General features: G+C 42.1%; 2 protein-coding genes across 4 annotated transcripts; one reads left to right on the plus strand and one right to left on the minus strand.

Moving 5' to 3' along the window:
- Window positions 1–3530: 3530 nt before the first annotated feature.
- On the minus strand, window positions 3531–5227 carry RPS23 (ribosomal protein S23). Its single transcript, XM_042866231.1, has 4 exons — window positions 5179–5227; window positions 4780–4939; window positions 4123–4243; window positions 3531–3725 (listed from the first exon to the last, which is right to left on the minus strand). The coding sequence occupies exons 1-4, from the start codon at window positions 5180–5182 to the stop codon at window positions 3579–3581; spliced, it is 432 nt and encodes a 143-aa protein (XP_042722165.1). The 5' UTR covers window positions 5183–5227; the 3' UTR covers window positions 3531–3578.
- Window positions 5228–5402: 175 nt separating this feature from the next.
- On the plus strand, window positions 5403–26475 carry LOC122177121 (V-type proton ATPase subunit S1-like protein). 3 transcript variants are annotated; one of them, XM_042866243.1, is made up of 8 exons: window positions 5403–5432; window positions 10670–10974; window positions 16882–16922; window positions 17751–17812; window positions 19449–19690; window positions 23034–23084; window positions 24339–24582; window positions 25846–26475. In XM_042866243.1, the coding sequence occupies exons 2-8, from the start codon at window positions 10847–10849 to the stop codon at window positions 26146–26148; spliced, it is 1071 nt and encodes a 356-aa protein (XP_042722177.1). In that variant the 5' UTR covers window positions 5403–5432; window positions 10670–10846; the 3' UTR covers window positions 26149–26475. The 3 variants fall into 3 exon arrangements, with proteins under 3 accessions (XP_042722177.1, XP_042722176.1, XP_042722178.1); XM_042866242.1 differs by lacking the exon at window positions 5403–5432 and having other exon boundaries at window positions 10596–10974; XM_042866244.1 differs by lacking the exons at window positions 5403–5432; window positions 16882–16922 and having other exon boundaries at window positions 10923–10974.
- Window positions 26476–26871: the final 396 nt, after the last annotated feature.

Raw genomic sequence — 26871 nt, forward strand, 5'->3', positions numbered from 1 at the left:
CCATCCATAGTCTTCACAGAGTCATAGAATCATAGAATGGCCTGGGTTGAAAAGGACCACAATGATCATCTAGTTTCAACCCCCCCTGCTATATGCAGGTCACCAACGACCAGACCAGGCTGCCCAGAGCCACATCCAGCCTGGCCCTGAATGCCTCCAGGGACTGCGCATCCACAACCTTCTTGGGCAACCTGTTCCAGTGCTTCACCATCCTCTGTGTTAAAAATTTCCTCCTAATATCTAATCTAAACCTTCCGTGTCTCAGTTTGAAACCATTCCCCTTTGTCCTATCACTATCCACCCTCATAAACAGCTGTTCCCCCTCCTGTTTATATGCTCCTTTCAAGTACTGGAAGGCACAATGAGGTCTCCCCAGAGCCTTCTCTTCTCCAAGCTAAACAAGACCAGTTCCCTTAGCCTTTCCTCATAAGAGAAGTGCTCCAGCCCTCTGATCATCTTCATGGCCCTCCTCTGGACCCACGCCTAGAGCTCCACATCCTTCCTGTGCTGGGAATCCCAGGCCTGGATGCAGTACTGCAGATGGGGCCTCACAAGAGCTGAGTAGAGGGGGACAATCACCTCCCTCTCCCTGCCGACCACTGCTTTTAATGCAGCCCAAACACAGTTGGCCTTACAGGCTGCAAGCGCACACTGCTGGCTCTTGTCCAGCTTCTCATCCTCTAGGACCCCCAAGTCCTTCTCCGCAAGGCTGCTCTGAAGGAGGTCCTCCCCCAGTCTGTATAAACACCTGGGATTGCCCTGACCCAAACACAGCACCCTGCACTTGGTCTTACTGAACGTCATTAGGTTTTCATGGGTCTTCACCAGGTTCTGGTGTGCTGGTTGGCTGGAGTACGTTACTGGTACTGTGCATCTACACTGCTTCTACAGTCTGGTGGAGCTCCTAAAAAACTCTTCCCTCTTTTCTGTCTTGTTCTGTTGTGTCTTCCCCATTCATCATGGCCCTGGTCTTCTCAGCTTCATTTTTCTCTGCACCAAAAACCATTGTGCCTCTGAAGTCAAGGTCTGAAAATCTGATTCAGGTTGCAAACAAGGGAGTCATAATTCTGGAATCACAGACAGCAACTTTCCCAAAGTTGGGAAGGGGATGCCAATAAACGAGTTTTCACTAGGATAGCAGCTACAGTATTAGCAAGACTACAGAAAAACAAAATTCAGTGCTGCTTCTGTGCCTGATCTGAGCAAAGATTTGAATCCAAATCTCACAACTAGATGACTAAGCTGCAAAACAATCAGTGGCAGAGATTCTCAGCCTGCTCTTAAATTTTATTCCTCTTCCATATAAATTAGTGAATGCTAATTGAAGCAGAGCCTTGTGAATGAACACACAGATGAACCATGATGTTAATGAGAGAATTGTTTACAATCAAAACTTCAGCCAGGTAGATATTTTTAGTTTTTGTTGTGTAAGATAGCCCTAGCACAAAACTAAGAACCCATGCTCCACCATAAGCTCTATGGAAAATGTAATTTCAAAGGGCCAAACTTGAGGTAAAAAGTGCAGATATTGACAGCATAGAAGATTTAGCAGTAGTTTAAAGGCTAACATGGAGAAACATTTTGACCTCTTTATTATTGTCTATAATTCTGTGTTATGTTAACATCTATTTTTTAATGTGATATTGAAAAATTGGACAATACAGAGAAGAATGACAGAAAATACTAAGTGATAAAAGCTTCAGTTTTCAGTAGTTCGATAGTGGTGTAGAGACCTCTGGAAAGCCAAATCAACCAACCCAGAATCACAAACAAACAAAAAAATCCCAACTATTTAGAAATTTGTTTTAGCGTGGCAGAGGAAAGCAAGAAATATTATTCAAAGATATATTTTAGTCAGTATGACAGTAGTTAAATGATAACAGATAACAACTGAACTGCACTAAAAGAAATCAGCAAGACTTGTTCAATCAAACTATTTAACATATAACATGTAACATGAAAATAGCTGGGTGAAGTCTGGAGGCTGAGGAGTACAGAGATGAAATTAGGTAAATGCCTTAATAATCCCTTCAGGACCTAAGTGATAAATTGTGTCAGGTGCCACTGCCTGCCTTCACACTGGAAACTGGAATGGCTTTTATTTGAATACTAAGAATGAATATGAAGCTCTTGGCAAGTACTGCCTCCTGGTTTATTTCCATGGAAACTACAACCATTACAAAGAGCACAATATCACCATTTGATAGAGCAAACTGCCAGCTACAAAACACCCTTTTTCAACGCAGTCACCACCCTCAGCTACACAATTTCACCAGTGATGAAAAAGAGCCTGCATGCTGTTGCACAAGCATTGGTGTAGGTGACCCACTGTTACCAGTGCTGAAATGCCTCACTGTGCTCACATCCACTGGCTGATCTCCATAAGCAGTCAGCAAGCATCAATGACTGCCAGCGGGTGCAATTTTTTCTGCAGAGAGGAATGCAGTGACACACCTTCCCTTCACCTGCACTTCTATGTCAGACACCATTTTGTCAGACTGCCCCTCTACTGCCATCTGTTGGACGGCGACAAAATACTGGCTCTAAGGTTCAGTCTCTCCTGCCGTACCACAAACGTCCGCCTCTGACACCATGGACCAACATTGTAAGAGAGGCATTACTTCTATTGTATTTTTCAAAATACTCCAGAGAAATGGATCTTTCTTTGTAGAGGACAGAGAACAAGGACACAACTTTGCTGCATAAAGCAGTGAACATCCCGCTCCCTGACCCTTTCCACCATACAGGCCACACCTAATGATTAACAATGGCTTTATGGTACAGCCCTATTACAATCATTCTAAGTTTGACACCAAAAAAACAGCCCACCACAAGAAGCCTCAGCAGACTCAGGCATGGAGCTTGAAAACTCAGCTCCACCACCATCAGAAATTGTAACTGCTGCAGATAGCATGTTCACTGGGCACAGTGCTTGTCAGCTCTCCACTGGACCATCCATGTGCTGGCATCATACACTAGTCCCCTTTTCTATGCTCTTACAGCACTCCATCCCTTGAAAACACAGGCTACAGAGCGAAAATTTGAGTTTTTCCTTCTGTAACACATCCTGCTTCTTTACATCAGGTCCCCACATAGAGTTGGCATCATATTCAGACCTGAAGTTCATGTGGCAGTATGACTATTCAGTAACTTTCTTTGATGAAACCATCTTTGCAACAGCTTTCAGAAAGGGCTTACAAAGGGATAGAGACCTTAGAAGCATCTATTGTTCCATCCTGGCAGCATAAGCCTTCAAGAAGGCTCTGACAACTGGAAGGAGACCCAAAACATAATTTCAAACTATGAAGTAAATCTCTGAATTTCCAGGCAAACAGCTGCTGTGGAGTAAACTTGGAAACTTTTGAGCTAACATGCTGGTTGTAAGAATGCTCTGGCTATCTTCTTTCATTCAACAGCAAAGCATGTGCTACATTAAGGGAAAACCTATTGCAACAAAGGGCAGTGTACCCTGCCTGTGAGAGACCCATTGCTTGCAAAATACTCTGAATCTTAAATAAAGAGATAGAAACTTTTCCAATCAAAAATTTTATTGATATTCTTGGCAAGTTAATAGAAATTTATGATCTTGGTCTCTCTTTCTTGCCCTTGTACAAGGCCAACAGAGAAACATTGGCTACTTTGACAACCTTGAAGCGAACTCCAGGAATGTCACCAACAGCGTGACCCTTCCGACCAAAACCAGCAACCAGCACTTCATCGTTTTCCTGCAATAAAAAAACATGCAGTTACAAAGCTATCAACAACAAGCCTGCCCAGATATCTGAAAGAATCTGCAATAAATCTGAGCCCTAGTACAAACTTTCTAGGGAAAGGACAAGAAATACTGAAAGCTTTCAATAGGCACACAGATTAATATCCCCTTCAGCGTTTTGGAGAGTAATATTATTTAGCTTGCAGCAGGAACACTGAAAACTGTCTTTGCCAACAAAATGGAAAGTATGAAATTGCCTCTGACATCTTCTGCCTCCCTCTGCAGCTACCACATTAAGATACACACTGTTCAGAATGACATGAAACCTTGTCTAACCATCAGCTAAGTCCATCTGTTCTGTGTTTCTTTACCTTAACACACGTATTAGTCAGTTCCTGGGTATCACTCACCTCAATGAAGTTCAGGCAGCCATCGTTGGGAACAAAGGCTGTTATTTTTTTGCCATTCTTAATGAGTTGGACTCTCACACACTTCCTGATAGCAGAGTTGGGCTGTTTAGCTTCTACTCCACTAAAACGAAAACACATGAAAACACATCAGCAAAAAAATTATTTCATGAGCTAGCAGACTCTCACTGCACCACAGCATATTACTAAATTTTTTTACGTTCAGGCAGGACATGTATTTCAAAACAGAAAGGTATCACTGATGCATGTAGAACTACTCAGTACTAAAGCTTAATTACACAACTACCTCTTCTCCTACATATCCTAATTCAGGAAATAAAGCTGAAAAATAAGAAGCCCTTAGGTCTTAGCTGTAAGAAACAAAAAATCCCACCATCCACCCCTACATTAGGCCAATGAGAACATACTGCTTCATTTCTTAAACGATGTTTATTAACCTAGCAAAATAAAGCAGCAATAACAGACGTCCTAGAGCTCACTAACGCTACGTGCTGTATAACAAAATCCATGAATTAGAAGAGCTTATGCTGGCTGCTTCCCCGCGGTCCCGTGCCTTCCCGAGGCCCGGTGCCTTCCCGAGGCCCGGTGCCTTCCCGTGCCCGCCGCCCCCCGACCCCGCAGCAGCGCAGGCTGACGCACACTTTCTCCAGGACGATCCCCTTGGCGTGGGACGCGCCGCCAAACGGGTTGGCCTTCAGCGCCGTGCCCAGGTGAGCCTTCTTGTACTGCTTGTCGTGCCACTTCTGGTCGCGGCGGTGGCTGCGCAGCTTGCGAGCGGTGCGGAGACCACGGCACTTCCCTGCGGGAGGCGGGACGGAAAGGTGAGGAGACGCTCCGAGGCCCAGCCGCCCCGCTGCCGCCCGGCCACGCGGAGTGAAATGGCCACGCCGCTGTGGTCCCGTGGAACCGGCGCGGCCAGGGCCATCAGGCTCAGAGATAAATGAAGGAACCAGCCCCCCAACCTCGCCGCCGCCGCCCCGACCCCTTCAGCCCAGGCCCCGCACCCCCGGGCCCCCGGCCCTGCCCAACAGCGCTCACCCATCCTGCCACCGTGACTGCCGAGCGCAAAAGGAAGCGCCCCGCCCGCTGTGCGCCGCCTAGTCGCGCTCGCGAGGACCCCCGCGGGCTGCCCGCGCCGCGCCTGACTGAAAACAGCCGGCAGGCGCGGGGCGACCTCGCCGGGCGGGGCGGCCGTGAGCCGCCTGAGGCGGAGCGTGATCGTTTTGGGCGCGTGCGGAGCCGGCGATGGGCGTTAGGGAGCCCCGGTCCGATAGTTTAAAGAGATTAAATTCGTAAGGATGTTTTAAAGTCTTACAGAGGATCAAGACTAATTAAGTGTATAAAAGCCGTTAGGAAGGAAATTGTGACGGAGCGTACTGAAGCAAACGATGGTTTTCGATGCGTTATTAAGGGAATTGCTCGGTAACGCGCTAAGGCCTAGGTGTCATCTGCGACGGGGACGCAGAGCTGCGCCGCCTCTTCCCGAGGAGTTGGCGACCGCCCGGACCCAAGGGGGCGCTGTGAGCTCGCCGGCTCTCGGGTGGGCGCCGCCATTTTGCCGCTGTGAATAGGCGGGGGGAGGCCCCCGTGTGCCTGGCGCCTTTGTGCTCCGCGGCGTGCTTGCAGCTCAGCTCCGCTTGCTCCATGCGCTAGGGTGTGGGGACCTCCCTTCGCCGTGGTAGATCAGTGCTGTGGCACAGACTGCTCTATTTTTTCCTTTTTTTTCTTTCCCCCCCTCCCCCTCCCCCATATACTCATAGGATCATAGAGTGACTTGGATTGGAAGACATGTTAGAGCCCACCCAGTTCCAACTCTTTGTTGTGGGCACGTTGCCCTCCCCCCAAATGAGGCTGCCCAGGGCCCCATCCAACCTGAGGCCTTTAGGGGTGGGGTGCCATAGCCCCATGGCAGCTGTGCGAGGGCCTCAGCACTCTCACTGTGGAGAGTTTTCTTGTAAGATCTAACCTAATCTGTAATCGCTGTGTGGTGTAGATGGTTGAAAAGCACATAGGCAAATTAGTTGCCAAGAGGAGATTTTGCTGAAACTGGGATAAACTCTAGATAAAGCTAATTTTTTTGCCCATACTTTTGTTGTATTTCAGGAATCAATCCATTGTAGCTGTTTGTGAACCAGAGGAACGCCTTATCTTAGTCAACAAAAATTCTAATGGTTTCTGAAGTGTTTGTACAGTTGCTTATATGTCATACTTCATTATTTTGTTAGGCGTGTTACTTTAAAAAGCTGTTCTGATCACAGTGACCTGATATGTCATCTGAAGGTAAACTGTGTTGAAAATAAATTGTGCCATTGTCTGCCTGAGGAGATGCCCTCCAAAGAGATAAATTATCCATGTTTAAAATTATGTGTGCACTCTCGTTCGTTGCATGCAAACTCACCGCGTACATAATCACTGCAGCATGAGGCAGAACAGCTGTCATCTCTAGGCCTCCATCAACATTTATGTAATCATCTTCTTTGACAGAAGGCTTGCTGAACTGTGGTGACACACTTGGGGGTGTGTGGAAGGCCAGGAATGCTGATTGGCTTACCTATCGGTCTTTGATTTTTTTGCTTCACAACCCACATGAAACTCTGAATCCTTCTCTGAATTGCCAACTGCTTTCTTAACTACCTTTTCTGCAAGATAAATCCCAAACAATAAGAGCAGTAAGAGCAGATCCAAAAAGAGGCACAATGAGATCTGTGTCTTCCCTCTGACTGCTATTCATTTTGCAGCAGAGGTGTTTGAAATACCACGTTGCTAAGAAATAAATGAGTGATAGCAGCTTAGCTCTCCTTCATCCCAAGGAGAAGTTTTGCTTGAAGAGTAATCCTAAGCAGTATCTTATTGTCAGATGGAGAAATCATGACAATAAAACAGTATTTTATTTTTCTTATTTGAAATAGTAGCCAGTCAGCCCACCATAGTCCTTCTTGCGAGATGCAGACAAAACTGTTATTGTTATTCCCCTAGGAAGTTTGTTGGATGCATTTATGGAACTGAATGCAACCTTGTGTGTTCCATAAAACAGAATTTGGGTTTTGCATGTGATCCTTTGTTCACCCTTTGTCCACTGAGTATGTATGTAGTTGCAGATTAAGGTACATTTGATTAAGCTTTGCTTGTCTGTGTGATTTCAACATAAAACATGCAAATATACACAGTAGCTTGTCAACCAAATCACAAGAGCTCATCTAATCAAGACTCCTGCATAGAGGCTCCATTCAAAAAGTTTCCTTTACAGGCTTCATAGAAATTTTGTTGCAGAGTTGGATGTTTGTCATAATTCTTCACCGGAACAAAGTGTATGCATAGGATGGCTTCTTTGCTTTCAGTTTAGTCTGTTTATTCTTGAAGTTCAACCAAAAGGAACCTTTTTAAGAATGGCATAGAATGCTTTATATTATCAGCAAATGCCAAGAGGTAAGGAAAGACTTTTCTTCATTCCTTCTCTCAGTTTGTCAAGTGATGACTGCTAGTTAGTGAATTCCTATAAGCATGTGCTAGTAGTATGTAGTGAGAAAGTCAGAATATTTTCATATTGGTTTAACTGTGTTAGCAGTTTGGCATTATGTGTTCTATTAGTTGTCTGAAAAGAACCTTATGTCTGAGCACACTCATATGTACTTTTCTCCTCTCTCTGTGAAACATGGACTGAAAAAGCATTTTCTCTGTAAGATTGGAAGCCCCGCAGAAATATGCTGGCAGAAGAACAATTAAATATACATTCTGTTGACAGAGAATGGACTTTTCATTGAATTCAGCCTATAGAGATTTAGTTTAGCTGTGGTCTGCCAAGTCTTGTCGATACCTTTTATCTCCCTTTCTCACCTCAGAGGACACACAGTTTGTTAATCTGTGCAGCAAGTATTTGTATTTCAGCATTTTTCTTTCTTAGCATTTGCTCCTGTACCAGTGAAAAATGAACATGGGCTCCATCAGGAGAGGTCCTGGGCTCCATCAGGAGAGGGGTGGCCAGCAGGGACAGGGAGGTGATTGTCCCTCTCTACTCGGCTCTTGTGAGGCCCCACCTGGAGTACTGTGTCCAGGTGTGGAGCCCTCAGTACAAGAAAGACATTGAGATTTTGGAAAGGGTCCAGAGGAGGGCGACTAAGATGATCAGGGGGCTGGAGCACCTCCCCTATGAGGACAGGCTGAGGGAGCTGGGCTTGTTCAGCCTGGAGAAGAGAAGGCTGCGGGGTGACCTCATTGCAGCCTATCAATACCTGAAGGGAACCTACACCCAGGAGGGGAGTAAACTCTTCAAAAGGGCTGACAACAGCAGGACTAGGGGAAATGGATCCAAGTTGAAGGAGGGAAGATTTAGGTTGGATGTTAGGGGGAAGTTCTTTACTAGGAGAGTGGTTAGGCCCTCGAACGGGCTGCCCAGGGAGGTTGTGGATGCCCCGTCCTTGGACGTGTTCAAGGCCAGGTTGGACGGGGTCCTGGGCAACCTGATCTGAATGTGTATGTTTGGTGGCCCTGCTAGGCAGGGGGGTTGGAACTACATGATCCTTGAGGTCCCTTCCAACCCGGGTGATTCTGTGATTCTGTAACATGTACAAAATACCCACATGTGTGAAATCCCAAGGTACAAATAGGAAGACTGCATTTTTATTTAAAAACAAAACAAACAAGCAAAAAAAAAAAAAACCTAAAAAACTCAAAAACTTGTTTAAAAGGAACTATGTTCAGGGATACTAGAGAATTTAACATCCTTTATTTTTTGTGGCTTACTAATTTTTAGAAATGTGTGTGACACTTCTGCCTCCTTTCATGATTTCATAAAGTTCGCAGCCACTTCTCTTTACTGGTGTATTTATTCTGCATTTGGCATCAGAAATTTCTGGTTTTTCATGGAAAATGTTGAGCTTATTGTCCCTTGTTCATTATTTTTCACTGCTCTCACCTCATTTTTCATGTGAGGATTCTCATAAGTATCTAGATTCCACCTTAAATTGGATAGAAGCAGCATGGCTCTGGACAAGCTGTTGAGAGATTTTTAAGATTAGTGAGTAGTCTCTGTATCCCTGAAAGAGAAATTAAGATGGCAAATCCTTTTGAATAGTTGCAGTGCTAAAGCCCCTATCTTAATCTTGTATCTGGAATGCAATAGACAGGAGCTCTTAATCAGTGAAGTAGGTCTTATTCTGTGATCACATCAGTGGGTAGCTTACATTAGCTGCCACACAAGGCATTAACGTGCCTTACGGTTGGGTGTAGATTGGGTATTGGTTGGGTATGGTGTATGAACATTCATACACAGATGCATAAAGGCAGCTGTTGGCTGCAAGTGGTTGTGGCTATCTCCTGCCTGGTTATTTAAGTGGACATGGCTGCAAATGTGAGCTGAGCACTGGTCTGAACTGCCTCTCAAGACTGATCTTTCAAGAGTGGGCTGCCGATGCTGAAAGCTATACTAAAAAGGCATTTCTGTCAGAGGTTTTTTCTCAATTTGATCACCAGTCGTAGCTGTGCTCATGACTGAGGCCAGACCGAATGTGAGCAGGTGGAAGAGCATGGTTTTGACAGTGGATGCAGCAGAAAGCACCCTTACTTCAGCTTTCCCTGCGTAGATGCTTTGATTACAAGTTGCTGTTAGTGAGTTTATGTAAAGAAAGCGCATGGACGGTAGGTTTGAGAAATCATTGTGCCCTACCCTCCTCTTACCCCGCACAGATAGAACTGCAGTCAGAGAACCATAGAATTATTGAGGTTGGAAAAGACTACTAAGATCATCGAGTCCAACACTTCAGCCCATCCGCGCCGTGCCCACTAACTGTGTCCATCCACGCCATGTCTCCATGTTTCCTGAAGACTTCCAGGAACAGTGACTCCAACCACCACCCTGGGCAGCCTGTTCCAATGCCCAACCGTTCTTCCACTGAGGACATTTTTCCTAATGTCCAACTTGGAAGTCCGTTCTGATGAGTCACATGAGGACAGAGGTCTTGTAGAAGCAGGTGTCCTCATCAGAACAACCTGATCCAGCCTGTGCTACGTGTGGAACCTGGTGCCTCAGTCTGACAGTTCCCAAACGGAGGTGCTGTCATTCTGTGGACATTTGGCAATGCTAGTTCTGCTTTGCGTTGTCTGTGGGTATGTAAACATCTCACCAGAGAGGCGGGTGCACACAAATTGAGTGAAACTGAAGTTAACCAACTCTGAATGTTTGACTTCTGAGCTAAGTCTAATTCCCCATCAGTAAAATGGAGCTAGCACTAGTATTGTAAAGGTATTGTAAGTCTTCTTTAGAATACAAATAATCCTTATTAAATTATACAGATAGGAAAATTTATGAGCTGTTTGGAAACATAACTTTACCCTTCTGTAAAGTTTAGATAACAAGCTGCTCAGTGCAGCTTTAGTGTAGTCAGAGCTTGTAGAACCAACCTTTTTTTTTCTTTCTTTTTTTCTCCTTCTTTCTCTTTTTTTTTTTTTTTCCCCTTTCTTTTTTTTTTTTCTTCCTGAAAGACATCTCGCACATCCCAGTACATTTTCCCCCCAAACCAATAATCTTTCGCAGGGACATGGGCCGTGCCTGCTGTCGGTGCATGCAGTCAGTGTACGTGTGAACACAGGAACACACAGTCTTTCTCCCGCCGGGTACCAGAGCAGAGACGGCTCTCGTTGGCTGCATCTGCTGTCCATCACACCGCCGGGCGTGCGGGGCCGCGCAGCCCTCCCCAGCCCAGAGGAGCAAATGTGCTCGGTGTGGAGGCATCGGCCCTTCTCCATGGAAAGAAACGCCGCACTTAAGTTGTTCGTTCTGTTCTCGTGTCTGGGCTTCGCAGCAGCTGTGGAACAGACGCTAGCCACAGTGGATGGCAGGTGAGTGATGGAGCACTTGCTGACTTGGTGAAGTTGGGTGCGTGTGTTGAAGGGCGACCTTTAGTGGTGTGTGTAGTGTGGAAGATCTTGCTGTGGTTTGGAATGTCAGGGCATGATTTCAGTTCTCCTCTCAGAGATATGTAGATAATGTAGAAATTAGTAGAAATTTTGAAGCCTACGCCATGTAAGAAAACAACTTTAAAACAATTCTATGTGTAACACTAAAAATGGTTTTAAAATGAATGTTTTCTGAGCATCTGTCTTACATTTAATGATTCTCTTGCTCATAACTCTCTTGCTTTGACTTTCCCTGGCCTTTTTCTACTTCATTCTTTTATTCTTTTATTTTATTTGTTTATTTATTTATTTTTATTTTTATTTAAGAAATAGAATAGCAGGAAGGGTGTGAAAACTACTCCATGAAACATGCATGCTAAAATATTCTACTTGTGCAGAAGCGTGAATTCAGCACTGTTAAAAGTCTTACGGTTAAGAAATTGGAAGGAATTTGGATTCATTGCTGTTTATTGTGCCATTTTTTTAACTTAGTGAAGTATTAATAGGAAGCCCAAATTAAGAGGACTTTCTAATGCCAAGCATTATAAAAGTATAAAGAGCCTAAACTGTATGTTGAATCATGTCCCCAAGTCACTAGTAGCAAACATCAAATATGCTGATGAAGATCACTGCTGGCAAGAAGGACATGTGGTGATTTGCTTAAGCTTGTATTACGAGAGCTGGTAGTCAGTTACCAGTAAGTGCTACAACATGTTTTCATTTAAATAGCTTACTTCTTGTTCTCCTCTGCCAGTTTTCAGATTTGTTGGTGCCTTCTTAGAATAATTGCACTTCCTTGCTATCAGATCAAAATTTGAGAGAAGAGAGTGAAACATTGCATGAGCTTTATTCTAATAAAAGTTAGGAACTGTAGTTGTGCTTCTATTGCTGTTGAATTGAATGGGAATTCAACTTTTGCATTCAGTGGAGGTGAGATCATACCTATAATTCACCAGACTTTCTGCGAGCTCAGTTTTGTTATTGGTATTCAAAACTATAATTTTTTGTAGGTCCTAACTCTATTAAAGTACAGATCAAACAATACTCAGTGCAAAATAAAATAATTATGTAAATCTGTCTCCCTATGTTCCATCACAAATAGAGCTACCCAAATTTGACACTAAATATTTAAAATCTGTAAAGAGATGCAGGCTTTGTACATTTTTTTTTTTTTAATGATATAACTTCAGCAGATATATTCTAAATTTAATTACAGTTTTTGTTAGGTACATTTCTTAGGAGGAACTAGATTTTACTTTGAATGTGACTCACAATTATGATTTAATAACTGTGGAGATACTACATATGAACAGCGTCCCTGGGACTACAATCTGGCTGTTGCTGCCAGCTGCTCAGTAAGCATTCCTCTCCTTTGGTCATTATAATTTCATATTTAGTGAGTGGGAAGGTTCACATTATTTTTCAAATAAATACTTCATAAGTGATTGAGACCAGTTTTGCAGTCAGTGAGGTAGTCTGCATCTGCACAACGCGAGTGAGTGATGATTGGAGTAAATACTGCAGCGGAGTATATTTTGGCACCTGATGCAGTTTGTGAGAGCAGTGATATGAAAAGTAAACGACAGCCTTTGTATTGCTTCACCTGAAGCATTGTAAGCTGATAGCATGAAAAGTATGGCCTCCACACTTGATTATTTTTGCATTCCAGGTTATTTATTTTGATCACTTCAGTGGCCAAAAGGCTGCTTGCATGAGAGTCTTCAAGGGGTGGAATATACATGAACATTTTAGATACAAAGTTAGACTTTGTTATCTTATGTAGATAGATAAGGTTGTCTGATAAGAGGGAATTTACACTTCTTTATTCTTATAATCTTATTTAATTGGGTTTTACATAGTGATTAGTCATCCCAGTGCTTTGTATTAGGGCTAAGCCAATTTCATGTGGGCTCCTGACACACTAAGAATGATAAGTTCAACATACAGCGTATTTCCTGCATATGTCTGGGCTAGTTATTTCTGAATTGGTAAAGAAATATGTTAGTCCTCACATCATACACTGTGTGTGCTCCTGAATTTGAAATTACTGTAGGGCAGAATGGCTGAAAAAGAATTACGTTTTTATAAGTCATGTGTATGTTTTTGTTTGCTAAAATGATTTGCTCTTACTGATTCGCAGCCCCTCTATTGACAGTTTTGCAGGCAGTGGAGAAGAAAGCTCTAGGGCTAGCTAGAGGTAGTTTCCTTTCTCCCCTTACTGTAGTTAATGTTTTGTGTATACAAGCAAATATGTGCTCTTATTTCACCATTAACTTCTCCCATTATTTCTTACAATGCTTTCATCTTATGAGGGCAAAAGCAACTGGCTGCCAGAAATCACCTGTCAATTGGTCTTGGCTGAAAGGGCCTCTGATTTGACACTGGGATGTGTCAAATTGAAGGCCACCTGTTTCTGTCACAGATGACATGCTTCCACGAAACCTCAGGGTTATAAATGTCAAATGCAGTTGATGGACCTGATAAAACTGTCAGATTTTTTCTGTTCAGAGAAACAGAGGCGATCCTTACCATATACCACTGTCTGTGCCACAGAAGTTGGGCTGTAGTGAGGCGAAGCAAACCCTTTAGTGGGGTTTCACACGGTAGGCAGCTGGCATTGCTGGTGAGCAGGGTAAGAAAAAGTAGTACCGAGGTGGAGGCATTCCGCTCCTTTGCCTCTGCCTGCAAGTGTGTGAGAAGACTGCCATGTGGCTGAGAGCATTTGTCATACTGTGGTACTTAGCGGTGATTCCTGGCTTGCGCTCTATACTGCGTTCCTCATGAAAGCATGAATATTTCATCAGCTGTGCGCATTCATCTATATTTGAATATCTTTGTGCTGGAAAAAGCAATTTGGCCTTCAGGAGTAGCATGGCTATGCACTGCTGTGGTTTATTGCATGTGAAGTGAAGGCGTCAGACTGCATTGTCACAGACTTCAGCCTGAGCCTCTGTATAACCAAGATGTTATAATCACAATATAATTGTGTATAATCAATAAATATCAAGATGTTATAATTGCAATATAATCAAGAGAGTAAGGCAAAGCAGACAACGATCACAAAAAGAGAATAAGTGGAAGAGCTTACCCTTGGGTTGAGCTCACCAGAAGATACCAAAAGAGGGGATCTCCAGAAGAGATCCTTCCCCTCTGGTAGCCAGCTCTTCAATAGGTCCAGGAGGGGTGCAGCCTGGCTCCACCCCTTCCGGCAGCACAGGTGAATTGCCTTCACCTGTGCTCTTCTGGCTGACTCAAGGCTCACCTCAGGTGATTAATCAGAGGTTCAGGCCGTGACTCAGCAGTTCCCATACAGCCTCACAGTCTGAGTGGAGGGCATTTGTCTCTGTCTTCTAGGTATAACCCTGTGGAGTTTTTTGTCACGAGTATGCTGCCTCATATATTCATTCATTATTTGTTCTCCTGAGGGCTTGATGTGGCTTATCAATTAGTATTCCTTTAGGTGAACCACTTGGCGTGGCCGTGGTATTAGCATTATCCCAGATGGGAGATAAGTAATGACTTTCTTATCAGCATTCGTAATACTATAACCAACCATTTCTCTTTTGGACCAACATAAAAACCTCTCAGTGATGAAATTAACTGAATTATGCAATTTCACTTGTCTCCTCACATCCTAGTTTTAGTCTACTTGTTTCAGCATGGCAGTTTCCAAATGGAATAATGGGCCTTGAGCTTTTAACTAAGCATATGCAAAGAAGCTAAGTGTATAACTAACAAATATATAGAGATACAACCAAATATAACTAGAGTTAGTATCTAAATAATTCACATCAATTTCTTTTTGGTGTGCCTCATTTTTATAGCTTTTACTAAGAAAAAATGCCCAGATGATCTACTGCCTTCTTTGTCCCAAAGGCACAATCTGTCCTGAAAAACGGAGAGAGGAAATTACTGTTGGGCCCAAATGACACAGCCTGTGCTCCTAGTCAGTAAAGAAGCTTAGAGAGAGCTTTGTCTGGCCAAGACAACAAAATTAAGTCTATTATGGTCATATCTTGAGACTGCCAGTTTTTGTTCCTTGCACTGGACTCTTGGAGATGCTGAAGTCTGCTGTGTGATCTAACCATGTCTTTCTGGTGCAGGTTGGGCCAGAGTGAGTCTTGGGTTAAGGGCGGTTGATGTATACGGTCCAGTACATGCATCTCAGTGGGATCCTATTGAAGTTACAGTAAACAAATTTGCTTTGGAATTATGCTCTGGATTGTTTAGGTTTGGTAGATACAGCAAAACTACTTTGCTTCTGCTCCTTTCTTGTGAAGCAGTGGTTTAAAAAAACTATCCTAGCACTAACACCTGGCTCAGAAACGTGGTGACAATGGCTGAAAGTGCGCCATCTTTTTGAAGTCTGTGGGATTTAACAGCTCTTGACTGGAGAAAGAGCTGGGCTCACTTTGTTTAATTAAAACTGCCAAACTGATTTTGAACAATGTTATCTATATTGAAGTTCTTATAAGATCTTTTTGGCTCATTCAGCTCAGATTAGAATCACTGCATTGTGCTGCAGATCGTAGCTGTCTTTTTGTACTGTGTCACATTTTCTCTGGAGACTGTCTTCTGTTTTATTGCCTTGGTTGCTAAAGGGACTGAGTGTCCTGTATGGTCAGGAGCACAGCTGCTCATCAGGCCTGGTGTTTCGTGACAAAGTGACAAGCTGGGATATGAACTCCCTTCACTTTTCTCTGTTTTGCCTTCTGGGTTTGAGGAGTTTGCAGAGGTGCACAACAGGTCTATCCTTGACAGCACAGAGTATGCCTATGAAAAAATGCTTTTGCTAGGGAGGCACTGATCACAGGAAGGAGCCTCTTGCCCTTTAAACCATGAGTGTAAACAAGATGTTATGTGTGAGATGATAGAATAATAGAATCATTAAGGCTGGAAAAAACTTCTAAGATTATCCAGTCCAACCATCAACCCGCCTCCAACATGCTCATCACCCATGTCCCTCAGTGCCACATCTGCCCTCTTCTTTTGAACACTTCCAGGGACAGTGACTCCACCATTTCCCTGGGCAGCCTGTTCCAATACCTCATCGCTCTTTCTGAGAAGAAATTTTTTCCTAATGTCCAGCTTGGAACCTACCCTGGTGCAACTTGAAGCCTTTCCTTCTTGTCCTATCACTGTTACATGGGAGAAGAGGCCACTCGCCACCTTGCTACACCCTCCTCTCAAGGAGTTGTAGAGGGCAATAAGGGCTTCCCCAAGCATCCTTTTCTCCAGATTGAATAAACCCAGTTCCCTCAGTGCTCCCCAAGAACATGTACTCCGGACCCCTCACTAGCTTCACTGCCCTTCTCTGGACATACTCCAGAGCCTTGATGACTTTCTTGTACTGAGGGGCCCAAAACTGAACACAGTACTTGAGGTGCGGCCTCAGCAGAGCAGAGTTCAGGGGGATAATCACCTCCCTGCTCCTGCTGGCTGCACTAGTTCTGATACAAGCCAGGATGCCATTGGTCTTGGCCCCCTGGGCATTCTGCTGGCTCATGGAGTTACATGGGTTTTGAGTGAGCCAGGTGCAGAAGGATCAAATTCCCTTGCTGCCAGAACTGCTTAGACATGATAGAAATGGATTTCAAGGCTGCTCTGTTCCTTCTACATGAGTTTATGATGCTGTGTCTCACACCATTCTGCCGCTAAGATGAAGACATTTAAGTTGGTATCGCTCTTGCTCATTGTCCTTACATTGTTCTGGTCTTTGCATGCATCTTTTCAAGTATTTTTTTATTGTAAATGTTATACTGAATGAAACATAGCAGCAGGAGCTCTTCCTAGTGAACCTGTTGGAGACTTCAGATGCTGTAAAGTAAATATTTTTCTCTTCTCTTCTAGTTCACATGTAGTTTCAGATCAAGATTCTCTGCAAAGAACTGGTAAGGCTTTCAGTGGGCTAAATGCCTGGATGCTGGCTTTGACAGTGCAGCTGTAAAAAATCTTCATTCCCAGGAGTTGCTCCTTCTGGTATTGCTGACTGTTTTGTCAAATGTTCCGTTAAAACATACCTACCCTTAACAGATATCCTTTAAGGGATTTGCCTGGTTAAAACAATCATGTATTAATTGACTTTGAAATATAGTGAGAATATAGAACAAAGAAGTCTTCATTTTTTTTTTTTCTTTCTTTTTTTTTTTTTGTTTTTTTTTTTTTTTTTTTTTTTTTAAAACCAGATGAAAACAGAGCTAAGTGTTTGAAGGGTGAAGATGTGAGAAGGTCTGTGAAGCGAGTTCACTCCTACAAATCTTCACTGTCCTGACAGTGAAGATAGACAGGCCATCTGTTTGTCACAGGTTCCCATCTCTGTCCCCTGCAGGGAAAGAAACTGCTACACAGGCTCTTGCCTTGTAATTCAACACACACACTTTGAAAATAGCTTGTTGCATAAAGAAAAAGTAAGGTTTTATTAAGTGTGAGATGTATACACATGTATACATGGATAGGCTAAATCCTGTCATTTTTGGCCACTGGAGTTCTTCCCAGCTAGGATGGCAAAATATTCACTGAAAAGGAGACTTTATTTTATGAGCAAGGTAAACTAAAACATAAGATGGATGTTGAAGGTGATATTTGCATCGAGACACATATTTGCCAAAACAAAATAAGAGATTTTGTTCAAGGCTACTTGTGCCAGAATGTGCAAGATTATGGTTGTACAATGAGTGGATATGTTCTGTGTGGGCTCATAACACAATTTCTATCTGCAGGTCGACGCTATGATGGTGGTGTGAAGCCAAAATTGAATGTAAATCAAGTGGCAATTGCACAGGTAATGCTTGCAGGAACTGTATTGGAAAAGCTTTGTCTTCTTTTTTTTTTTTTTTTTTTTTTTTTTTTTTTCCTTCAGAAACATGCTGAGATCTTTTAACTTCAATTATTGAATAAAATAGTCTATTATTTACAGGAAATAGCCAACAAAATTCTGAGTCATTATGGTGTGCTACTGATTTCCAACATGCGTTTCAGTGTCTCTGCTTTTCTAAGTAGTGAGGTAAGGCTTCATTGCTGGTGCTGTCACTGGGCTCAGGCACAGGGTTGTTCTAGAAGAACCAAATTGTACTCCTCCTCTTCTGTACAATTGCATTTGACTGCAGAGCCCAGTATTTTGCTTGGTACAAAAAAAATATCTGAAGCAAAACTGATTGTTTAAATTCCATCAGTATTTTCTGAGTCTACTCTGTGGGTCTTGTCAGAAATGAAGAGGAAAAGGCTCCACTATCAAAAACCATGCAGGTGATGCATTCTAATGTAAATACGTTGTTTATAAAATTTATTTTATTGGTAATTCTGAGAATACAGCCTTATTACTTATCCAAATAACATTCATAGTCAGTGTTTCTTGCTGATCTTACCTTGCTTTCTGCTTTGTTGCTGTGACTACTTACTAATTTTAATTCCTAAAGCAGCCTTGTGCTATATGTGAGGTCAAGTATCAAAAGGGTCTTTCAGGGTCTGAGCTGGGAGATGTGATTTGCTAATCTTAACAGCAAAAAAACCCATCTCTTTAAGCCAAGACAAAGCTTTGGGGCTTAACCGTGTCCCTTCTGGAGCCTGATAAGGTGCTGTTTGTGACTGAAACATAGAAAGAATACCTGCTTTGTTTTTGTTCATGCTTTGAATTTGCTGAATGTGAAACAGCCATGAAGACATTACATGCATTATTATGTTTAGATGGGATGCATGCATAGTTGAAAAAGAGCTAAAATCTGTAAATCTTAAAATACGAAAATGACAAATTTTGAAATCCTTTCTGAACCCTAACTTACTGTCTCACTTTATATAATCTCACAGTCAAATTGTCTTTCTTTGGCGCAGAGGGGATAGGATTTTTTCTCTGACCTCTTTTGAGAACATGGTGGAAGCTGCAGTTCCCAGCGTTTAATGTTACGAACTGCTGATTCTGTAAAAGCAGAGTTCCACACTGAGCCATGATACGGGCCCAACTGTCTAAGGTCAATTTAAAGTTGATTTTTTTTTTTTCCCACCTTTCGAGCTGCCTAAATTGTTTTTGGTATGGTAGGCTGTATGCTTTGCCGCAGCTGAGTCCTAGAGAGCCTTTTGCAGGGGTGAGCAGCTTGTGATTCTAGCATTGCTTCATCTTTTTGTATTGGGCTGAGGTGGGATAAAAAAATGTCAGTTACTCTAATAATACTTCTGTAGAGTGACTAGAAAAACAACTTTAGCTTATATTAGCTATCTTGCCAGTTGTGTTGGAGCTAAAGGTCTGTATGGTACATTGCCCAGTGTTGGGAGGGGTGAGACAGGTAAGTCTGTGCATTCCTACCTCAGTACTGCTGCAGCTAAGACCTGGCTCTAGCAATGCTTTCCAAGTGGTTACCTTATTGTAGGATGGAGAATGTCTCTTGCAGTACCCTCCTTTTGATATTTATCTTATGATCCTTCAGGTTGTCAGCTACAACTTGAGCAGAAAGGAGCAGCTGGAAAGGCCATCCTGGAGGCCATTCACCCCCAGCCACTACAGCCCTCTCAATGTCACAGTTAATGGCATCCCTTGCATTCTCTTCTGGGCCAAGAGGATCATGATTAAGTTTGAAAACCACACACAGCTGGATTTGACAGAGAAGACATTTGGTGTCCATGCAACAGTGGATGTTGGAGATTCAAACTGCAGTGAAGACAATGCAATGTAAGATCTCAGTGAAATAGTACCAGATAACAAGTCTAGTAAGTAAATGTTGAAGAAACAAACCTCGTAATATGTAGTATAGAGCCCCAGTACATCAAGGTGCATTGCAGCCAGCAAAGCAGTGTGCATTAGATGCTTTCAGATAAATGCTTCATACAGCATATAGACGTACATGTCTGTCTTCATCTTCACTAATGTCAGTCCTTGTGGCCAGCCAGTTTCCCATTAGTATCTGTGAGATTGGAGCTATTGATCTCTTCAGTATCCAGCTATTTTCAGTAGCTTTTTGGGAAAATGAATAATGGGCCCTATGCGAAACGTCAGGATTTAGAGGCTGGCTGTATGTGACTTTGGGTGGTGGACTACTTACTTCCACAAAGGATATGTGCCATTATTGTTTACAGCATAAAGATGCACTTATGTATTTAGAGAGACTTAAGTAGCCCCTTGTTGCAGAATGTGATTTACGAATTGCTGATTCTTAAAGGTGAAATAACTACAGGTTTGCATACTATTCTGGCATGAATTACTAGTATGAACAGTTCATTCCCTCGCTCCTACCAGTTAACCTAACTGGATCCCAAATCCTCCCATTCCATAGCCATACTAGGAAGGTATGCATTTTTTTAATATCCTAGAGATGTTTACACAGCCTTTTTTTATTGGAGAGGTGTTCCACCCTCTGAGCATCCTTGTGGCCTCTTCAGGACCCATTTCAACAGATCCATGTGTTCTTTGTGCTAGGAGCCCCAGGGCTGAACAGGGTGCTCAAGGTAGGATCTCTTGAAAGTGGTGTAGACAGGGACAATCAGCTCCCTCAACCTGCTAGCGACACCTTTTGTTTTTAGTGCAGCTCAGGACACAGTTGATGTTTTTTGCTGCAAGTGCACATTACTCGTTCCTGTTCACTTTTTCATTCACCAGTACTCCTAAGTACTGCAGGGAGTACTCTCAAGTGGCTCCTAAGCCACTCATCTTCTGACCTGTATTCATAATTGAGATTGTCCTGACCCAGCTGCAGAACTCTGCACTTACCCTTGTTGAATTCCAGGAGGTTCACATAGGCATCCAGGTCCCTCAAGCCTGTCCAAGTCCCTCTTGATGGCATCCTGTCCCTCTGATGTGATGCAGTGAGTTGACTGCATTGGAATGAACTCCCAGGGCAGTGGTCATGGCACCGAGCTGCTGGAGTTTAAGAAGCGTCTGGACAATGCTCTCAGTCATACAGTCTGATCTTTCTGTGGTGCCAGGAGTTGGACTTGTTGATCTTTATGGATCCCTTTCAACTTGGGATAGCCTATGATGCTACAATTGGTGTCATCTGCACACTTGCTGGGAGTGCACTCAGTCTCACTGTCTGTGTCACCAGCAAAGATGTTTAATAGTACCAAACTCAATATGGACCTCTGAGGAGCACCCTTTATCACTACCTGGACATGGAGCCACTGACTTCAAATCCTTGAGTGCGACCAGCTAGCCAATTCCACTGAGTGGCTCATTTGTCAACTCTATGTTGCTTTCATTTAGAGACAAAGATGTCATGTGGTACAATGTCAAATGCTTTGTAGGTAGAAGATGTCAGTTGTTCTTCCCTCATCCAGCAATGCTGTAAACACTCGTATGAGGTCGCAGTTTGCCCTTAGTGAACCCGTGGTTGGTGGCAACCAACATTTCTTTGTTTTCCATGTACCTTAATGTGGTTTCTTGGAGGATCTGCTCCATGGTCTTGCCAGGCACAGAGGGGAGAGTGATTGGCCTCTATTTCCTGGGTCTTCCTTTTTTCTCTTTTTAAAAATTAGGGCTACGTTTCCCCTTTTCCAGTCACTGGGAATTTCACCAGACTACCATGGCTTCTCAGATATGATGGATAGTGGCTTACCAACTTAGTGGATTATCTGTCTGAGTGCTCACATGATGAATTGTCCTGTTTTTCTCACCCAGAGAAGCCCCTTAAACTTCTCTCGTCTGACGCCTTCTTTGCTAAGACAATCCTGTGCTGTGGTTTTGGATTAGCTTCATAATAGCTTTATACTGCCTGATCAATGCAAAGTAGCTGGAGCCAGGATCTGGCTACAAACGCATATGCATTTACTATGTAAATTTAATATAATAAACTAGCCAGTGGTTTGTTGGTTTGGTTTTTATGCACCAATTCCTGGATCAAGCAACTAAATTTCATGTCTTATTTGCCAGTGTCTAATCTTCTTTTGTGATGTGTCTATCCTTGGACTATGATATGCCTTTGTAGTAAAACAAGGAAAGGTGTAGTTATGGGGGAGAAGGCAACCCACTTGTGGCCCTCGATGGCTAGTAATGTGGCTCCACGTGATCAGAACCTTTTAATGTTGTTACATGATTTGTAGTGGTAATTTTTATGAGTCGATTGTGTGTAGTTCAAGCATGGACTGTGTGGGTAACAACGGAGTGCTGCAGAAGGGTGGGTTCAGTGCAGCTGGCTCCGCCTCTTTTGCCCACCACACATATTATAATCAAATTGCAAGCTGTGTTTCAATTGCGCACCTGGGTGAATACAATGCAGTGATTGCAGGTAATGTATAGACCTACCTACATATGTATGTCCCTGTGAAGACATGCACTTTTTGTTATTGAGCTGTTATGTAAGTTTACTCAATGATTCAACTGGCTTGTATCATCTTGTACAATAATTTAATACATATTCGCTGTGGAAGAAATATCCAGAATACTCATTCGGTGCTGACAAGTTCTGCAATTTTCAGCATCTGAAGAAGCTCACAAAAAGTATAAAATAGTTTGCAGTATGTTTCTGATTAGTTTTGTACGTGCTAGGGCCTTTCACTTTAGTTGCCTGTGATGACTGCACAGAGGTTTTGTAGAGCTACCTCACAGCCAGTGTATTTATACTGCTGTACAGATGCATATGTGTAAAATTCGAACTTCCATACTATCTGCTTTTATTATACTCTAGAACCTAAAAAGATGAGGATTACATGCCTGTTTACATGTAGCTCTTTTTAATGACATGTATAGGTTACACCTGACCAATACATGTATTACAAATCAGCCTTTTTGACTTGAAAAGGTGAGCATAGATCAAATGCACCTAATTATCAACTGAGGATGAAACAGCGGGATTTAAATATCTTGTGTTCTTTGTGGAAAGTCTAGGCCTCATTCAAATTAACATATGAGCTACAGGATTTCAGTGGAGGGAGATCTAATAATTGCAGGTTTTTTTCTACAGATTTTAAAGGTATACTGAGTAAAAGACTGTCTGTAACTGTGCTTAATTTTCTATGCTGTTTTTTCTCTTAAGACTTTTGAAGTTTTTGTCTAGCCTGACATTACTTACTTTTTGACTTAGGCTTTCTCTGAAGTTTGGTGATATTGGAAATCTAAAGGGTCTTGTTATTAGGTAAGTAATATGATAAAGAATAATATTACACAATCAAAGATACAAATAGTATCTTTGGTATGCAATTATTTGTGTGATTTTTTTGGGGGAAGAGATGAAAAAAATGATGTAATAGAACTGCCGATATGGTGAGCTAGTGGCAGGTGTCCCTGTCCTTGGCAGGGGGCTCAGAACTAGATTATCTTCAATTATCTTCTTTCCAACCCAAACATTTTGTGATACTGTGATATAATCAAGACATTTGCATTTAACAGAGCTGTCATTTTCAACTGTATTATTTGCCTATTGTATTTTCTTACAGCATTTTTTTCTTCTATGTTGAATTCTCTATGCATGAGAAAAGTTCATGTCATCTCATTTGAGTAGTCTCAGATATTTCCTAGACTCTGCTAATTAGCTAACTTTTTGTTTGCAAATTTTGTTGAAAAAAACTGTGTAGGCTGCACAGGCATCAGACTGTGACCTACTTCATGTTTGCTTCTTGGTGACCAAAGAAAACAGCATTTCCTGGTAAATAATTTTTGTATGTGGTGGTATTTTACCAAGACTCCATGCATAAATTGAGTGTATACTGGATCATATTGATTTAGCCTTTTTTCTTCCACATCTATGCACTCTTATTAATTTACTGTGTCATGACTAAAGTTAAAATAGGTAAGCATCTCAGAGTATGTAACGAACCTGTAGTGTTCTCTGTGAAGCCTGAGGAACTGTAAGAAACAACAGTACACAGCACTAACAAAAGAAAAGTTTGCCTTTTCCATTCCAACAATTTAGTACATTTGGAATGAGAAACACATTTCACATATGAAGTGTTATCATTAATGTCTATAAAATCTATACTGTTTTCTTGTGAATTGCATCACATCTCAAAGTGATCACTGGAGTCTTCAGGAAGTGCCTTACAGGCATATGAGCGTATGTATCAGCAGACCAAGGTTTGACAGACTTCCTCTGTTGTTGCTGGAAGTGAATACCAACGTTGGATACAGATTTCTTTTTTTTTTTTTTTTTTTTTTTTTTTTGGAAAATCTCTTGCCACTCTCCTCACTGTGGGGAAGAGCAACAGAATCATTTAGCTACAGTACTGAAGAACCACAAATTATTTTCCAGACTTATGAGAGCTTGCAGTAATATAAATGGAGGAAATTGATAATATTGGTTGGTCTTCTGAGATTATCAGATGTGGACCTAATAGTTCCAACTCTAAGACTTGCTGTTGTATTCTTCTTTTTTCCCATAAAATATTTTCAGATTGTTACTAACAACCAGCTATTACCAGCTGTCTGTTCAGAATTGGTTCAGCTTACAGAGACTGCAGCTTCTTTACAACCACTCTGTACAAGCAACATTTAATGCAACAAGAATATATGCACCAGCAAGTTACTCCTTCCACTGTGAACACGTGAGCAGCTTGCAGAGATATGATGCCCTCCTGATACCGAGCTCTGCAAATGATGTTTCAAAGCTCTGGGAAGTTACTTTCATTGATTTCCAGGTAATGCTGTTGAATTAGGCCAAATGGATTCCAAAGGTAGACTGATAGGAAATTCTGTACTTAAGTTCCAAGAAAGTATTATGATCTCCTGTGTACAATTTGTCTAACCTCCACAGAACTTTAAACAAATTAAATGCAAATGGAGATTTAAATTACTGTAGTCATTCTCCTGTCAAGGAAATGTAGGGCTATGTAGCTTTTCTGTAGTGTCTTGCTTGGGTTTCCTCTTAATAAGTAAAATTAACTGTTGATATTAGATGTCTCTGAGCTGGACTCTTAAAACCAATCATCAAGGTTGGGATCCATCTAACTCAATTTTTGAAGACAAGAAATGTTAACGTTGTGCTCTGGTTACAGTCACCCCAGTCTGCCTCTAAAGCCAGTGGATAACTCTTCTTACTCATCCTGAGTCCTTATTATAGGATGAGATTAATCATCAGCTGAGAGTGCCTATTATTTCTGAATTTGGCAATAGTTGATTCTAAAATGTCTCGGCTTGGATATTTTGCTTTTAGATACCTAAGTTTTAGGGGATGAATCCCAGCCAAATTGCCGAATAGCCCTGATTGCACTGAGTACTTCTACTCCGCCTCATCATCAGTACTTTTTTTTTTTTTGCAAGGGTAAAGCAGAACAGTATAAGAAGTAAATGCAGTGACACGGGACTTCTTTGCCCTTTTAGTCCCCATTTGGTAAATGTCCAAGGACCCATCTTAGTGAAGCAGTCAACTCTGTGAATGCCAGTGTGGTGAACTTCACACTAGAACTGAAGCCACAAGTAAAACTTGTCCTGGCCATTGGTGAATGCACCTTCTTGTAGTTGGGCTGATTCGTTACCAGTACTGCTGCTTGAATCTGGCGATGAAAATCTAATACTAGGGTAGGCAATTATGCATGTTTTGTGCATTGAAATTTGTGCAGTTTGAAACAGAGAGTCTAGAAATTCTTAGCAAATGTTACTGGAAATGCACTGTACCACGCTTACAATTAAATGTGACCAAAGTATTGAGAGTGATCGTGGAAGATTTTGTTTCAAATATGAACTGCAAATCCTTTGGGCAACAGAGTGATGCAGATCAGAATAACTTTTGGTTTCCAGAAGACTGACCTGGATGAGCTCACTGTGAACTCCAGATATCACTGCGAGATTTAATTTTTTAAGATGATGATACTAACTCAAAAACTTTCAGTGGCACCAGAGCAACTTCACAAAATTGTTTGCAAAGATTTTACTTAATATGAGCCCTTTTGTTCTCTTTGTAGATTCAAGGTTTTAACATTCAAGAAGGACATTTTGCCTATGCCAAAGATTGTGCATCCTTTTTCTCTCCAGCAATTCTTATGGGGTTGGTTATGTCGCTGATTCTGCTGCTGGTTCTCGCCTATACTCTTCATATGTTGATCCACCTGAAATCTCTTGACAGGCATCAAGAGTGCAAAGCTTCTCCTGCTTATTTTGCACAAATGAAAGACAGTGACATGGCAGATGAGAAAGAGCCACTGAGAAGTAGTGGAAATGAATCCTATGAACTTAGAAGCCAGCAGTTTTGTAAAATCTATATTTAGCAGTGTGTTATCTGTCTCAGTGGAACAATGAAAGTGGTATTTTTTTTTCTACTGGCCTCGTTCTGTGTAGTTTGTGCAAATTTTTCACCAACCAATGAAAAGAAAAATAGATAATAGGCTGTTTATTTAATTTATCTTGTTATTTATTGATAGCCATCTCAAAGTTTCCTTTGAAAGCAGGACAAGAGAAAAAGATTCCAGTGTGAGTAACAGATACAGTGTGATAGGAGTTTATTATGGTAGTACAAGACCAAAATGCATACCTTTGCAGCCAGCTTACTGATTTCTGAAGAGAAGAATCACTGATGGAATTTTTTTGAAGTTAAATAAAGAGACAAAAAAAAAAAAAAAAAAAATCTCTTGGCTCATTCTTACAGAAAATGAGAGTTTTCTTGGTTTTGTAATTGCTTTGACTGTATCCTAACAAAACAGCATCTGTTCATTTTACAGTGTGTATTTTCATTATATTTAATTCAGGCATTCCAAGTTACACCCTGTCAACGGTTTATGGGCTGGTCCGGCCCAGTTCCGTGACCAGCAGGGCGGAGGGATCTGCGGATCCGCGCCTCTGGGAAAGGGGAAGCAGGGGACCCCAAAATACTTGAAAACAACAGCACTGATCTGAGGTGGAACAAATGATTTTACTAAATATAGTATTAGTAAAATACAATGAGAGAGAGTCTGTTTGAATTGTATAGACCTCACCACAATGCTGGGGTGAGA

Source organism: Lagopus leucura, unplaced genomic scaffold (genome assembly GCF_019238085.1).
Source record: "Lagopus leucura isolate 7727_CA_CO unplaced genomic scaffold, USGS_WTPT01 Super-Scaffold_810, whole genome shotgun sequence".
NCBI classification, from domain to species: domain Eukaryota; kingdom Metazoa; phylum Chordata; class Aves; order Galliformes; family Phasianidae; genus Lagopus; species Lagopus leucura.